General features: G+C 38.7%; 2 protein-coding genes across 2 annotated transcripts; one reads left to right on the forward strand and one right to left on the reverse strand.

The window, feature by feature from the left end:
- The first annotated feature begins 8,067 nt into the window (after positions 1-8,067).
- On the forward strand, positions 8,068-9,944 carry Es2 (ess-2 splicing factor homolog). Its single transcript, XM_073977779.1, has 2 exons — positions 8,068-8,514; positions 8,574-9,944. The coding sequence occupies exons 1-2, from the start codon at positions 8,193-8,195 to the stop codon at positions 9,788-9,790; spliced, it is 1,539 nt and encodes a 512-aa protein (XP_073833880.1). The 5' UTR covers positions 8,068-8,192; the 3' UTR covers positions 9,791-9,944.
- A 683-nt stretch (positions 9,945-10,627) lies between these two features.
- On the reverse strand, positions 10,628-12,058 carry Sptr (Sepiapterin reductase). Its single transcript, XM_073977780.1, has 2 exons — positions 11,913-12,058; positions 10,628-11,830 (listed from the first exon to the last, which is right to left on the reverse strand). The coding sequence occupies exon 2, from the start codon at positions 11,743-11,745 to the stop codon at positions 10,951-10,953; it is 795 nt and encodes a 264-aa protein (XP_073833881.1). The 5' UTR covers positions 11,746-11,830; positions 11,913-12,058; the 3' UTR covers positions 10,628-10,950.
- Positions 12,059-15,452: the final 3,394 nt, after the last annotated feature.

Genomic DNA, 15,452 nt, shown 5'->3' on the forward strand with positions numbered 1-15,452 from the left:
TTGCAAAACTCGTACTCTTCAAGTACTCGTACTGGCAAACACCTTTCACTCGCGAGTAAAAAACGAGCAAGAATTCGAGCGAGTAGTTCGGAGCTCTGCTGACCATATGCAAGGTGCTCGAATACTAATGGCAACATGACCCAGATAACGCGAAATTACCGATTTCCAGCCTCCGTGTTTGGACGCACTTACAATGACACTTTCTCCGGAAGCAAAATACTTTTGTTAAATGCTGGGCCATCATGACATGGAAAAGACGAGAACTTTGCCCGCTCTGCCCTTATTGCACTGTGCGAAGGTTGCTGGACTCTGGACAAGAGACTATCGATTGTTATCAGCGGTTTAGTTCCCCGGTTGCGCGCACTCTAATGGTGTACCTCCTGACATTGGCAATTTCTCCGGAAGCAAATTAATAATAAAAATAATTTGGTATAATCATGGGCCATTATGACATGGAATAGCAACACGAGGACGAAGACTTCGCCCGCACCTCGGACTTATAGTACGTTTATATATAACAGGATTTAACAAACCCACTGGGTTTCAAATGTCAATTCCACTGCTTATGTTTCAAATAAATCCTCATAAAGAAGGTTAACCCTGCAAAAGGCTATAATATAAACATGGCCTTATTGCACTTTACTTCTTCCTGCAAGAACTCTATTGGGAAAAGTTAACTACTTAGATCACAGGTCATACACATGCTGTATGTAACCGTGATCCTGTCCATCATAACCTACGGTTGTTGTAAACGAAATTTATATGTTGTATGTTCTTTTTTGCGCTTAATCTGGCCATAGGTCTGTCTCCAGTTCTAGGAATCTAACGGTTTCGATGGGATGTAACCATAAATCTACTGGAGTTAATTGAGTGGGTTTTGCAGGACAGTTGAAAAGGTGCAGTGAGAAGTACCATGTTGCAGTTCTCAGAGCGGCATTCTGACAGGTTTGAATATTTGTCCATCGCGTTTCACTTATATTCGTGAACCAAATTGGCATATGTGGACGATATAAACATGCTATCGAATGTGAAACCTAGAGTTTTTGGGGTAGTTTGTGGTCGGAATTCTGCTACCATCTGTTCTCTCCTCTGCCGTCCGTGTGGTGAACAGAGTTGCCGTAGATTTAGTGAGGGATATTAAAATTTTTCTCGCGTTGCAAAAGGTGGTAAGATCAGTCAAATATGAGCTCTGATAGATTTGAATATTTTTCCATCGCGTTTCACTTACATTCGCGAACCAAACTGGCATGTGCGGACGACATAAACATGCTGTCGAATGTAACACCTAGAGTTTTTTGGGTAGTTTGTGGTCGGAATTCTACTACCATCTGTTTTCTCCTCTGCCGTCCATGTGGTGAACAGAGTAGCCGTAAATTTAGTGAGGGATATTAATAAGATCAGTCAAATATGAGCTCAGCCTTTCACAAATGACATCAGGGAAGATACCTGACGTCAAGATCGTACAATTATTCGCATACGTTAACATCTCAATGCAGTCTACAAAGCGACAAAACCGAACTCGGTCTGTACGATTCAACTTTGCTGGTATCTTTGCCTGGCTTCAGTAGTGGGACCACCATGCCGATTTTCCCGACTTCGGGAACAATGAGGGTGGCTAGCGAAAGGTTGAAAACTTTAGTGAGATACCCCACTCCCGGGTCATTCCACTGTTTCAACATTACAATGGAGATTTTATCAGGGTCCAACTCTTCGGATGATTTAGCGTTCCTGATGGCATTGGCAACATCATCCATTGTGAACTGTGGTGGTTCATCCTCGGCAGCAAGAGATCTGATGCGACATAATACTCTTCTCTTGGCCTTATCGCTCTAGGGGTGCTCGACAAATTGTCGATTGAAATGACTTGCACACCTCTTCGAGTCAGTAACGTAACGTCTACAAACGTGACTGAGGTGCTATCTTCCCTCCTTCCGAGGTTCGAGAATGACTTAACCCTTGCCCACAATTTACTTATGCCGGCTCCAATGTTGCAACTCTTCAGATTATTTAACCACTTGTTCCGCTTAAGCTCGCCGACCAGCCTGTTAACTTCCAGTGTCAGCTTCCCTGAATATGGGGCGATGATGAACAAGAAGAGAGAATTTGTATGGTGAATCGTACGAAAACGTAAAGGCGAGTGCTCATCTTGTGGATCTATGATATGAGGTCATCGGGGTAGGTTCGCTCGTTTGCTAATCCCGTCGCCTCTGCTGGGAAGTTTGGTCTTATTTCGGGTAATCGACCAGCAGGTATATGGCGAGCGGCTGCAGCAGTGATGATGTCTGGTGGATATGTCTGACACGTCCTTTCCTCTACCCGAACATCAGAAAGATTGGGCAGTTCTCTGAAGCGGTGATTGGTGAACTATCTAAAACTCGACCAATCAGCTAGCCCATGATTGACGAATGTGCAACGTTCAGAGGTGATGAAATCGGGTGGTCTGCTGATGGAAACAATTATGGGGAGATAGTCTGATCCAAGGGAAATTACGGGTTGCCATGTGACGTCAATTGTCAGACCAGGCGGCACGAGGGTTATGTCTGGCGAACTGTGACACTCTCCTCTAATTCTGGTAGGGGCGTCCTCATTGACCGAGCTAAAAGTAAAGCTATCAATCTGCTCAGCCAGCGCTGTACCCCTCTGGTCGTTTCAGAAGGCACCGCCGCGACCTTGATCTTGTTCCGATTCATGAAGTTCACTATTTCCTCGATCTTATTACGGAGTCCATCGCAATTAAATTGCAAAAATGATGCATTTCCTGGGATTGGAACAACAACGACTGGTGTTAAATGCTGCGTGTGCGGTTGTTGCCGAGGGGACTGCGGGGGAGTTTCGTGATGATTGAAAATCCGTCGGAGTTGCAATTTACGCGTTCAGATTGTGCCGTTCCAGCCATTTCAAATTTGCCAAATTGCGATTTTCTAACTCATTTTTTGGTTACCGACAAAAATCGGTAAAATAAAAACGCAAAATTGTTAATAAAAAGTGCCACTAAAAGTTGACAAGACTTTACAAGACTTTTACTGTCGGAGAACTTAGGGACAACTTTAGTTTGGTGCTATTTTACAAAAAAGTATCGTTAATTACCTAAATTCTAAGCACTTTAATTTTACCGATACCAATTCCCGCATAAAATATGAATTCTTGAGGTAATGTTTATCTCTTAAATTATCTCTCCTATATCCACGATCTCAGATGCATGAAATGAATTTAAATTCATAAAATTGACAACGCAATAACAATTCATTGTTGTCGTATGCCAAGATTCATCAAAAGCTATCATCTCCTGCCCTTCAATTAACACCAACAACTAATTATGGAGAGTAGACAACGGAAAACAACGAATGTCAAGCGAAAACAACAGTACACACCACTGCGACAATATCGGCAAAAATTCCAGATATTAAAAAATGATGCCTATATTAGGGTGGAATTCAATGTAAAAACATAAAAGAAGATAACATTGTACATCATCCCAGAGTTATATCATCGTCTTATATGTATCGGCGCATTCCACTACCCTTCCTCTAATACTATTAGCCTTAAATGATATAAAAAAGTTTGAAAACAAACGTATCCACCCTAACGTATCTTCGAATATTTTTTATGCCGCACATTTCATCAATTCGCTTTAATAAAACTCAACGATGGATGAAGTGATCCCCGGACAATTTGAAGTTTTGATTCATTGGAAATTATGCGGTTAATTACATTTTGAGTGTTCAGCTAATTTTTCTCCTTCTCTTGTCGTAGATGGGGTTGTAATTCAAAGGAATAGCAATCATCGAAGAAGACAACAATAACAACAACAGTATCAAAACAACAAACTCAGCAACACCAGCAGCTCTGGCAATAAAAAATACCCAGAATAGGAAATAGCAGTAGCACAGATGCGAAAATTCTGGTGATATGATGCAAAAATGAGGTCTACGAGATTGGATCGCATATACGAAACAATGTTCAATAGGTGGATTTACCTAAAACGTGTAAAGGTCATGACCATTGATTACATTTTCGGGACAATCACAATAATTCGTGCTCAGTTATTCAGACTCTGCCTGATTTTTTCCTACATTCTTATCACAATTTCAAAAAGCCTAGACCTACCTACATTCCTTGGAACAGACTGTATTCAACACACTTTAATATTCTCTCGCACATTCTTCGAATGCAATAAAAATGCATTCGTCGTTATTAATGTGTTCGATGACAAGGTTGCACACACACACCGCCATGACAACAGAATGGCATGCTCCACAATGCAGCACGTTAGACTTATCCCTACCTATAACATAAATAATATGGCCAGTACATAATCCAAAGATCAACATTCCATAGGATTTGTTTATTATTTTTTGTTTGATATCCAACAACTAAATATGTCATCTGGCCAATTTGTAATCGAAGTGTTGAAAATTATGTCAACCAAATCGGAATGGTGTGACAACATCGCAACTCAAAGCATAGAATTTAGTGTGCAGTGAATTTATTAAAAGAATAACTTCTTTTGAACATTTTATAAAATTGTATGTAGAGGTACTTCTAATTTTATTACAGAAACAGTGGCAGGGCAGTTTTGCTGACTGATCCGAAGAGGAGCGCAAGTTATTTCAATTGACAGTTTGTCAAGCACCCCGGGTGTTACACGACGAAGAGAAGATTACTAAGTTGCATTAAATTCATTCCAAGAAGGAAACAATCACGCTAAATCATCCAAAGCGTTCGGGCATGACGGAATCTGCATGCTAAAGCTGAAACAGCTGAATGAACCGGGACTTGAGTATCTCTCCATAGTTTTCAACATGTTGCTAGTTCTTAAACTTCATGCAAAATGGGTAGGGTGGACCCGCTACTGAAGCCAGAAATGGATGCCAGCAAAGATGAATCGTTCGCTTTTTTGGCCGTAACATTGATTGTACCATGGTTATTAAGGGACGTTTAATAGATAATAATTTGACATATAAGGTGAACGAATTCATATTAAGCAAATGTGACGGGTTGTGATTATTTTAAAACTGGGAGCTGCTTTCCTGGATACCAAATTATTTCCTCTATTCCTCTAGAGTAACTTAGGTGACATATCCTGAGTATGTTTGTCGTCTAAAACTTCTCTACAAGTGATGCTTACGAGTACTTGTTCATAGTTTTTGTCGATAAATAAAATTCATAGCCGATTTACAAACATTTTTGAAATTTTCACTTTTTATTTAAAAACGATACACATAATGCTCAACTCCACCCACTGTCCAAATCTCCCATTATTTTGTCTACTATTTCGTCAAAAATACCGTTACACCAGTCTTACATATGTCTCCACAGTTACAGGTAATGTATCAACGGTTTTTGTCTCTACTGAAAAATAAGAAATTTTGAGGTAATGCCTTTTGTTAAATAGTTTAAATAGTGCGATATAACCATTTCCCTTGTCCATGGGACATGATCCTCTTAAGACTCACGATAGAACTTCAGAATTCAAGTTAGAGTGGGGCGATTTGAACACCACCACGGGCGCCTCGATTATCTGATTCTTGGGATTGTACTGAGCAAAAAAGTCCACTAGACCATATGTCTACGGTGAAAATCGAGCGCCCGGATTTTGACTTGAAGTTTTTTTCAATGTTTTTTGGATATTTTTTTTGCTCTGTACAATCCCAAGAATCAGAAACTCCAGGCGCCCACTATCACTTTTTTCCTTAAATACAAATCGTCCCGGCCTAATTCAAGTGCACTCCTCTCATTATAAAGCTGTAAACACATCCAACGTTTGGGTAAAGTTTTGCGTTTGGCATTGACGTTCGAAATTTTCCCGGATTACCGAGTCAACAATGTAAAAAATTTTAGTGCCCGGTTTACCGCGTTGTCCGGATTATCGAAACTATACTGTATTTTGAAATAGTCATTGCATGTCAGAACGTCGCATGAGGAGATGAATTCTTCCAATACGGCAAAACAATGGCATGCTCTTCTTACTCGGGTGTTAACAAGGGATCCATCCTGTTCCCCATATGGTGGAAAACGCCCAAGAATTTCAGAAGGGATGTTCATGAGCTAGAGGTTACCAGCAAGCCTATCACGCAAGTTGAATATAATGTGAATGTCGCAGCCGAAGAATAACACATGTCACGACACACCAGAGTAATTTTTGCTCAAATACGTTCGGGACGGTACAGCAGTCTAAAGTCCCATATGGCAAGGGTTGACACCTTTTCAGTTTCCCTGAATAAATCTACCAATTACTCCAGTAGCTTTGTGGTTACAATCCATTCAAGAAGCCACATTCTTAGAAATGGAGATAGAACCGGATTAAGAGCAAGCTTCTGGGCAAGAAGTACTAATAATATAGGAAAATCAGTATTCAAATTAATGGAACATTCCTAGTTTGACTATTCGAGAGTACGGGTAAAAAACCGGATATATAATCGGGTTTTCTGAACCGATACCCATATCGGTTGGTATTAGGAAAACACCTATCCAGAAATGTAATATTTCCAGCGGTATATAAACCGTTTACAATTATAGAGCAAATGTTGGGTAAGCGGGCAAAAGTTTCTTTAGAATTGTAAGTTTTCTTAAGTAGCATCTTTTACGGAAAATACATCATTACCAAGTAAAAAGGTGTCAGTCGGCTTTGCCGACAGATATATACCCTCAGCCAATGTGAAGTGAAACTTTCACCTACGGACAGATCGAATGTATTTAAGGTCTCTTCAGAATTTTGTGGCCCTTTTTTGACATTTGAAGGTGCCGATAAAAATTGTGGAATTGTTAGGAATTAACTGCACTAAGACACAAATGCTGAACTTTTGTGGGGGAGGTAGCATTAGGGAGGACCGATATGGGCCATTTTAGAAGTTAAACTAAATTTTTACAAAATATTAGGAAGTCGAAAGTTTGTGCTCCAGTAGTAGTGCTCCAACCCCTACACATGGGTCATAGGGGATTTTTGCATCTTTCAGGCTATTTTCTTAGGAAGTATGGACTTGCCCCTGATGGAACTTGTACCGTCATATGGGGGGCAGTGAATACAAGTTGTTGCAACAAAAATCAAAGCGATTCGAGAGCAGGTCCTAATCTGAACTTATCTGAAATTTTGTGTGGGAGGTACCCGAAGGAGTGGACCGATTGAGTTCATATTGGAACCTCATCTAAGTCTGGCAATTCCACGATGTGCAAAGTAGGGATCAAATCGGTTACTTCCTTCAATAGTTATCGTGCGCACAAATTTTCCGAACATTTTCGAACTTTTGTGGGAGAGGTACGGGAAGGAGTGGACCGATATAGCCCATCTTCGAACTTAAACTACTAAGTTTGGACAAAATATTACGAAAGCGAAATTTTGGACCGAATAGGTTGATCCATTAGAGAGTTATCGTGCGCTCCCGCCAGCCAGACGGTTGACATTACTAAATCAACTCCGAATTGTCTGAAACGGATTTCGTCCAAACATACTTGGGGTCTAAAACCATTATTTCGATGAGGCACATTTTGCCTGTATGAAACTGAATATACCCTCGTTAGCATAAATGCTGAGGGTATAAAAAGGTGTTATTTTAAGATTTCATTTGATACCCATATCGGTTCTGAAAACCAAGGTATATATCCGGTTTTTACCGGTTATGACAGCCGGTAAAATTTTATATTTTCGTACTCAGGGCATCGAGATCTATGGTAAAAATGTCTGACTTATCCCACAGTTATAGCTAAACTAGGAATAAAAGATTGTTTATATATAATCGGATTTAACAAATCCACCGGCTTTCAAATGTCAATTCCATTGCTTAAATTTCAAATAAATCCTCATAAAAAAGGTTAACCCTGCAAAAAGCTATAATATAAACATGGCCTTAGCCCATTTCACCAATTAAATGTTTGTCGAAAAAATATTATTCGAAATGTTAATTTGTTATGTTCCTCTCTTTTTCATAACTAACCGACTCACCCTGTGTTATGCCTATTTACCTCAAGTAATTATTCTCCGTGTATTTAGCAAACTTGGTATCACTTTTCCACAATAAAGCAACACAGCTGTTTTCTCTTCCATTTTTCAACCTATCGAGCCCTTGAATTGTTTCATTTTCAATCTGTTTAGCCCTAAAGTGTTGATGTAAACAACAGAAACGTATAGAAAGGAAATCTCAAATAAAGAAATAGCTACTAAAAATAAACTCAGGAGGCAACAGCAAGTACAAAACATGTCCCAAGCAAGTGAAACGCCGCACTCCACACCAGGGAGTCAGGCTTTGGTGAATTTCAAGAAGAAACCCCAGGCTGTGGAGGCCTTCAAGAGACCATCTGAAATTGGAGTGATACGAAAGAAACCCAAACCCAAGATTCTCACGGAGGAGAAATACATTGAGGAAATATCCAAAATTATACAACGTGACTTTTTCCCCGATTTAGAGAAGTTGAAAGCACAAAATGAATACCTAGATGCCATGGAGCAAAAAGACTACGCTCGCATGGAATCAATAAGGGCCAAATACAGTGGGAAGCAACACACTGAGAGGAGTAGATGTAAGTAAATGAACTTATTTTCGGTAAGCTTAAATTAATTACCTTTTTCAATTTTACAGCCATGACCCCTGCCACATTTGAAACACCTGCCAGTTTTGGTGAAAGAACCCCAAGAAGTAACAGTGCAGCCGATACACCAGCAGCTAGTTCGGTGTCATCCGACTCTTCCCAAAAGTCAACGTCAGTGGCAGATAAACATTCATTGGATTCCTTTTTGCAAGCCTACACCAGTGAAGACAATGATAGTTTCCAACAAATTGTCGATACAGCCGATGCAAAGTTAAGGCAAAAGTTTTCTGTACTTTACAACGAAGAAAAGTTGTCGGCAGAAAAGTTAGCAAGAGCCTTGACACTACCCAACATAGAAAAACAATTTGATGAACCTGATCCCATGCGGAGCATAGAAACATGGAATTATACCAATAAAAATTCCATAATGTACACCCCAGATGGAGTGGAATTGACTGAAAAGGAAAAAATAGAAATGGCCAATCGGCGTCAGGTGATACAACACAGTGCCACACGGTTACACACCACTCCTTTTAATGAAGACAATAAAGCCCAAGCTAAAAGCGGTTCTGAAACCGATACAAATTCCCAGTTGTCAGTTGTGGGTGAAACGAATACCGCCAATCCAATGGCTCAAGCACAAGTAAATCGTTTTGATTTATTGAAAACACCCTCTCCCCGGCCAGGAGAAGCCTTTTCCCCACTAATGACATGGGGTGAAATTGAGGGCACTCCCTTTCGCTTGGATGGCTCTGATACCCCAGTGCGTCCCAATGTTGGACCTTCCTTTAAAATCAATGAAAATTCCCGCCGTGAAACAATTGCGTTGGCCCTGGCCGAAAAGGTGGGAGAGAAAATGCGTGCCCAAAAGCGTAGAGCAAAAGAAACAGCCCACACAAATATATCTTCACCATTTATACGCTCCAATATGGAACGTTTAGCTTCAATGTCTCCGGCGGCTAGAAATTTGGCAACCATGAAGCTAGGTATACGTTCAACGCCAAGTATGTTAACACCTTCACCTTTGAGAACACCGAAATTGAAAGTGACACCGAAAATAGGTGCTTCAGCAGCAAAGAGTACACCCGACGTAGGTGTGAAGAAGACCAGTGGTGGTGTTAAGCCTTCACCAAAACCTTTGCCAAAGGTATCAGTTGCAAATATTGAATCGAATTTGAATGCAACTGGTGGTACTCTCACCGATGACTTGTTGAATATTCCGAATATTCCTACAACTAAACGTGCCCGCGCGGCGGATTTCTTTTAGTCTGCAGGGTTTCATAGGAAATTATTTAAGTTGTGTTTTAAAACTTTACCCAGTGTTTTTGGGTATACTACCTACCTATTATGAATGGATATTTAGTTTAATTAATAAAAGTTATTATCGAGTATATGAGGTGGAACTCGAAAGAAGTTTTTAACGGATTGAGTTTTAAATGCAGCGGTATAATTTAGTTGGTGTTTGAAGAATATGTTTTTCTTTTCTTCCTCCATAAAAGATCTTCTATTAGGGAAAAGACCTTGTGGTCTTCTAAGAGAAGGCTTTGTGGTCTTCTTTGAGAAGACCTTGTGGTCTTCTATGAGAAGACCTTGTGGTCTTCTATGAGAAGACCTTGTGGTCATCTATGGGAAGGCCATGTATCAGAGGACTGGGGTCTTCTCTATGTAGACTTTGTGGTCTTTTATTGGAAGCCCTTGTGGTCCTCTATAAGAAGACTTCGTGGTCTTCTTTGAGAAAACTTTGGGGTATTCCATAAGAAGACCATGTGGTTTTCTATGAGATATTCTATAAGAATACTTTGTGGTCTTCTATTAGAAGACTTTGTGGCCTTCTATGAAAAGGCCTTGTGGCCTTCTATGAGAAGACCTCGTGGTCTCCTATGAGAAGGCCTTGTGGTCTTCAGACCATGAGAAGACTTTGTGGTCTTCTATGAGAAGACCTTGTGATCTTTTATAAGAAGACCTTGTGGTATTCTATAAGAAGGCCTTGTGGTATTCTATATGAAGACCTTGTGGTATTCTATGAGATGACCTTGTGGCCTTCTATAAGAAGACCTTGTGGACTTCTATAGGAAGACCTTGTAGCCTTGTATAAAATTGTTAGTTAATACTACTATTATTTAGTGCAACATTTATTTCACAAAATCAAATTAAAATTTGAGCACAACATTGAACATAGGAATGCATTTTTAGATATAATAAAGACCATGACAAAACTTAAATACAAAGCACCATTAGGTTAAGTAACACAGTTATAAAGATGTGGGAGATGCAAACACCACTTAATAATACTATTTAATCTGGTTGTTGGTCCCCATTGTGTAACAAACACTGGAATTTTAATTGGAGCTCGGGTGTATCAATTCCTTCAATCGACTAACTTGTTGTTACAACCTTTATAAAGTGGTGTTGAAAACTCCCTCCTCCTTAATCCCAATAATCAATATGAGCGCCAGTTTCGAATGTCACCTCCTGCAAAACCTTTATAAACTTTGCCGTAGTTTGCTGAGCCGTAAGCATTGTCTTACTTTCACGTTGACTCTTGAAGGCTTCATGCAAATCCTTATTAACCGTTTCCTTTTGAACATAAACCGTCATATCGGTGTCAATCGCCCCAGGAGCGTAATTCAATACCAAAGTATCCGAATCCTTTTCCTCCACAGCCAAAACATTGAAATACATTTCTCTTGCCGCCTTGCCAGAACAATAGAAACTCATTGATGCAAACGGTTCAATGGCACATTTTGAACTTAAATTCACCACCAACTTGGGGATCTCAGCAAACACCTTAAAGAATTCCACATTAAGAGAAATTGTGGAGAATACATTCGTATGATAATATCGAGTCCACAATTCAGTATCAGACACGTCTTTGGCTTTTTTGGAAACATCTCCCACAGTACCGGCATTGTGTACAATAAATGCCCGCTCAAAGTCATTGGCCTGCCCACCACTTTGTGACAATGAATCACTGAGTATTTTTTGAAAATCTTCCGCCTTAGCAAATCCAAGATCAACAGAATATATTTGAACTGTGACATCAGACCTTTTTGATTGAATTTCATCTTGAGTTTTTTCCAATGCGTCCTTGTTTCGTGCCAGCAAAACAATTACAGAGCCAGCCTTTAATTTCGTTGCAACCTCAGTAGCCATACATTTCCCAATACCTCGAGAGGCTCCAGTTATTAGGAAAAATGTTTTCTTATTCAAATCCAAAACCATTGTTGGTATTTTTGTGCGTTTTCTTTTTGGCAACCTGTTTGATTCGTTTCGTTCAACAAGCTAATCTTTAAATCAACAAAAATTCCTCTTGTTTGTTTTGCAATTTGTTTTGGGGAGAGATGCCAAACTGAATAAAAACAACAACCCACCAATGAGATGTCACTTACCTTTCATTTAATTTAAAATTTCTGCTCCAAACGTAAGGAATTAAAAAATTACCGAAATTTAGATACTACATTTTCTTAATAAATGTCTGAAATTGCACAAATTTACACAATTTTCACTAAAATTCTATATTTTAATTCGGCAAGAACGCTTCCAACCGGCAATTTGAAGAAAACACTCAATGCTGCCACATTATTTGAAGAGTCGTCATTTATCGATAACTCATTGAGGGGCCGTTATTTTTAAATGGTTCTCTTTATTGAGAACGCAATGAACGTGTCATTTCTTCTCATAATTTCTTCATCCGAGAAAATTTTCTTGTCAGTACCCACCATACCAATTGCTGATATTCTTCGAATATTTGCCATAAGTTTCGAAAACGATAACATTTTCGAATATTTGGTGAATTTTTTTCTTTACAAGAACGTTTTTTCGAAAAACAGATTTTACTTTGTATTTTTTTTTTGTTTAAAAAAATAATTTTATGTTGTTTGTTTAAATTCCCATTTGCATTTGTCAAATAATTTGGATATAAATGCTACGTATAATATAAACATTAAGTGTTGATAAAGACAAGATATGGGTAGGTTGTTGAATAACAAAATATTACGAAATCCAAAGTTTGCTCCAAATCGGTTAATCCGTTCGAGACAAATTTTGCAACTCATAATATTTTGTCCAAACTTAGATTAAGACTATGATGGGCTGTCAACTCCTTCGGGTACCTCCCCCACAATTGTTTACTAAAATTGTGGGCACGATAAGTCCCGAGGATACTACGCGAGTTGGTCCAAATATTTCATTTGTTTCAGTTTCGAATATGCCTCTCCGGCCCTTATTACGACAGTATATTTTTTGCAGGGGAAGTCCATACATACTAATATATGGTATGTTCCTTTACTTTTGAAAGTGGTAAAACCGGGAAAAGTAGCAAAAGTTGCAATCAGCTTCAATATGAATTGTATGGTGTCTGAAGTAAAGGAACGCTTTTCGAGTAAAAAGTTGTAAAACTTGAAGATTCTTGCACGTAAAGGAACAGAGCTATAATGAATGGCCCGAAAGTTCTAAAAACCCCGAAACCGAAACTTTGCATATCTTAAAATTGGGTATATCGGGCAACATCGTCGGATACCTCCCACACAAAAGTTAAAGGGGTTAGTCTGAACGTTGTTGCACCTAAAAACGAATACAAAAAAAATTTGTGAAAATAGGATCTTATATTGAACAGCTCCAAGATGCACATGTGGCCGATTTTGAATATTTTCACAAAATGTTGTAGGATTCATTTTGTTAGCCACATCAATGAACTGGTAAAGCTTTTTTTATCGATTGGGCCATAATTGCGACCTTTAGAGAATTTTCGTGAAAATTCACAATTGGAACCATACCAATTACGAAGTAAACAAAGATCGCCCGGGTGGTAGGAGTTAAGTTTTTTCATCTTACCACCCCCTCTCACTGACAATTTTCGAATAGAAATTGCCTCCTGAAAATCTGGACATTGTAGTATCAAAACCAATACATATAGATGGGATTCTACCCGGTATTTACCCAAAACTTGGGTAAATACCTTTTCAGGGTGTTTATTTGGGTATTTAAAAAAATAACAAAATTGAAAATTTTTATTTGTCAATCGTCTAAAAAATTATTTCAAATAAAAGTTAGAATCGCTAAAAAAGTATTGTACCTATAAAAAATACACTAATCTATCTGATTAATCTGTTGATAAGGTATGCGTTAAAATGGCAGCAATTTTTCAAAGAATTGAATCCTTCATTTAAATTACCAAATAGAAAGACAATTTCCAGCAAGTACTTGAACAAGATATATGATGAAACTTCGAAAAACATTACTGAGCAAGTGAAGGCAGTAAGTTAATGCATCTGCAGTGTGATGGTTGGAGCAATGTGCGCAGTGAAGGTGTAATCAACTTTTTAATCTCAAAGCCCGAGATGGTGTTTGTCCGAAGCTTGGTAACTGAAGACAACAAGCACACCTCAGCATATATCGCCGAAGAAATTATTAAAGTAATGAATGTATACGGTGAGCACAAGTTTATAGCTCTCACTGGCGATAATGCTGGGAATATGCAGGGTGCATTTAAAGAGATTCAAAAGGTATATCCTCAAGTAGTACCACTAGGGTGTGTAGCCCATTGCCTTAATTTGCTCAGCGAAGACTTTTTAAAATGTCCCACTCTGAAGAACTGTTTTTTTACTAGTTATTGATATAATCAAAACTATTAAATACTGTAAGGTCCTTTCATGGACATTTGCTAAGATCTGTAAAGAAAAAAGATCTGGAGAACAGCTAAAACTCCCAGTTAAAACGAGATGGGGCAGTTATGCTACTTCATTAAAAAGCTTAGTGAACAGTAAAGTATCTCTTCAAGCCTTGGCTGTTCATGAAGAAATAACCCTGAGTTCAACAAGAAAATCATCATTACTCTCGGAAGATTTTTGGAACACGTTAGACATCAATTTACAACTCTTCCCACCTATTGCTGAATGGACAACCTTTTTCGAATCAAATCAACACAATATACATCGTGTGAATTTTGCATTTAAAGACATTCGTAATAAGCTGCAAAATACATTAACAGCAACAAACAAAATTAATGATGACGAAAAAAAAGAATTATTGTAGTTCTTTGATAAAAGGATGAAAAAAAAAAAACGATTAAACCCATGCATTTGGCAGCAAGTTTACTTGACCCCAATAGCGTTGGGCATGACTTAAATTCATCTGAATTTTTAATTGCGATGGAATTTATTCATGATATGGGTTTAAAATTTAATGTAAATGTAATGACGGATCTAGCAAACTATAAAGCTAGAGAGGATCTATGGTCAAAAGATTTTGTATGGCGCTGCGTACGGTTCGTATTTTGACTGCTCCATGCACATCAGCAGCCACAGAACGCTCATTCAGCACTCACAGTTTTATCCACTCCAAAAAGAGAAACAGATTAAGTGCAGATACTGCTGCAAAAATACATTTCATATCTCACAATTGGAATCTCCCCAGTAAAATCTTCGATGAAAAATCATGAGTTGAATCATGGGTGCAAGTGATCTGGCATGTCATCTTTTTGTCATTTTCACTCATGAATTTTATATGAGCGTGACCCCCAAAAGATGACGTTTTTTTTGGATCCTAAGCATGTCATTTTAACCATGGTACAATCATTACAAGGAAGGGCACAGCAAACATCTGATTAAAATTTTTTCCTGAGGTCCTCCTATTGTGTCAAAACAGTTTTGACAGAGTTGACAAACGACAAAATAAATTTATTCAAAATCAATTTGGATACAAACAAAAATAAATATAGAAAGTGTACAATTTTTAAAACAGATAGTTTCATTAAACAATTGGGCCGGATGAGTGGAATATGCTGTGGCTCTGTGTTGTGAGTGCAGCTTCTGTCTAGCTTCCGTGTTGTGTCTGTTCGTATTTTATTTGCAACCTTTAATCGGATACGTAGCACGTACCATTGCTGCAACAATATGGTGATCCGAGTCCATGTTAGGTCCTCGGAACGA

Source organism: Musca autumnalis, unplaced genomic scaffold (genome assembly GCF_047663935.1).
Source record: "Musca autumnalis isolate F117 unplaced genomic scaffold, ASM4766393v1 scaffold_3, whole genome shotgun sequence".
Classification (NCBI taxonomy): domain Eukaryota; kingdom Metazoa; phylum Arthropoda; class Insecta; order Diptera; family Muscidae; genus Musca; species Musca autumnalis.

What these genes read in the sequence shown, in the direction of transcription:
- Es2 (XM_073977779.1), top strand. Translation starts at nt 8,193, where the DNA reads ATGTCCCAAGCAAGTGAAACGCCGCACTCCACACCAGGGAGTCAGGCT. An exon ending in ACACACTGAGAGGAGTAGAT is followed by an intron (nt 8,515 to 8,573) that starts GTAAGTAAATGA and finishes TCAATTTTACAG; the next exon opens with CCATGACCCCTGCCACATTT.
- Sptr (XM_073977780.1), bottom strand. Translation starts at nt 11,745, where the DNA reads ATGGTTTTGGATTTGAATAAGAAAACATTTTTCCTAATAACTGGAGCC.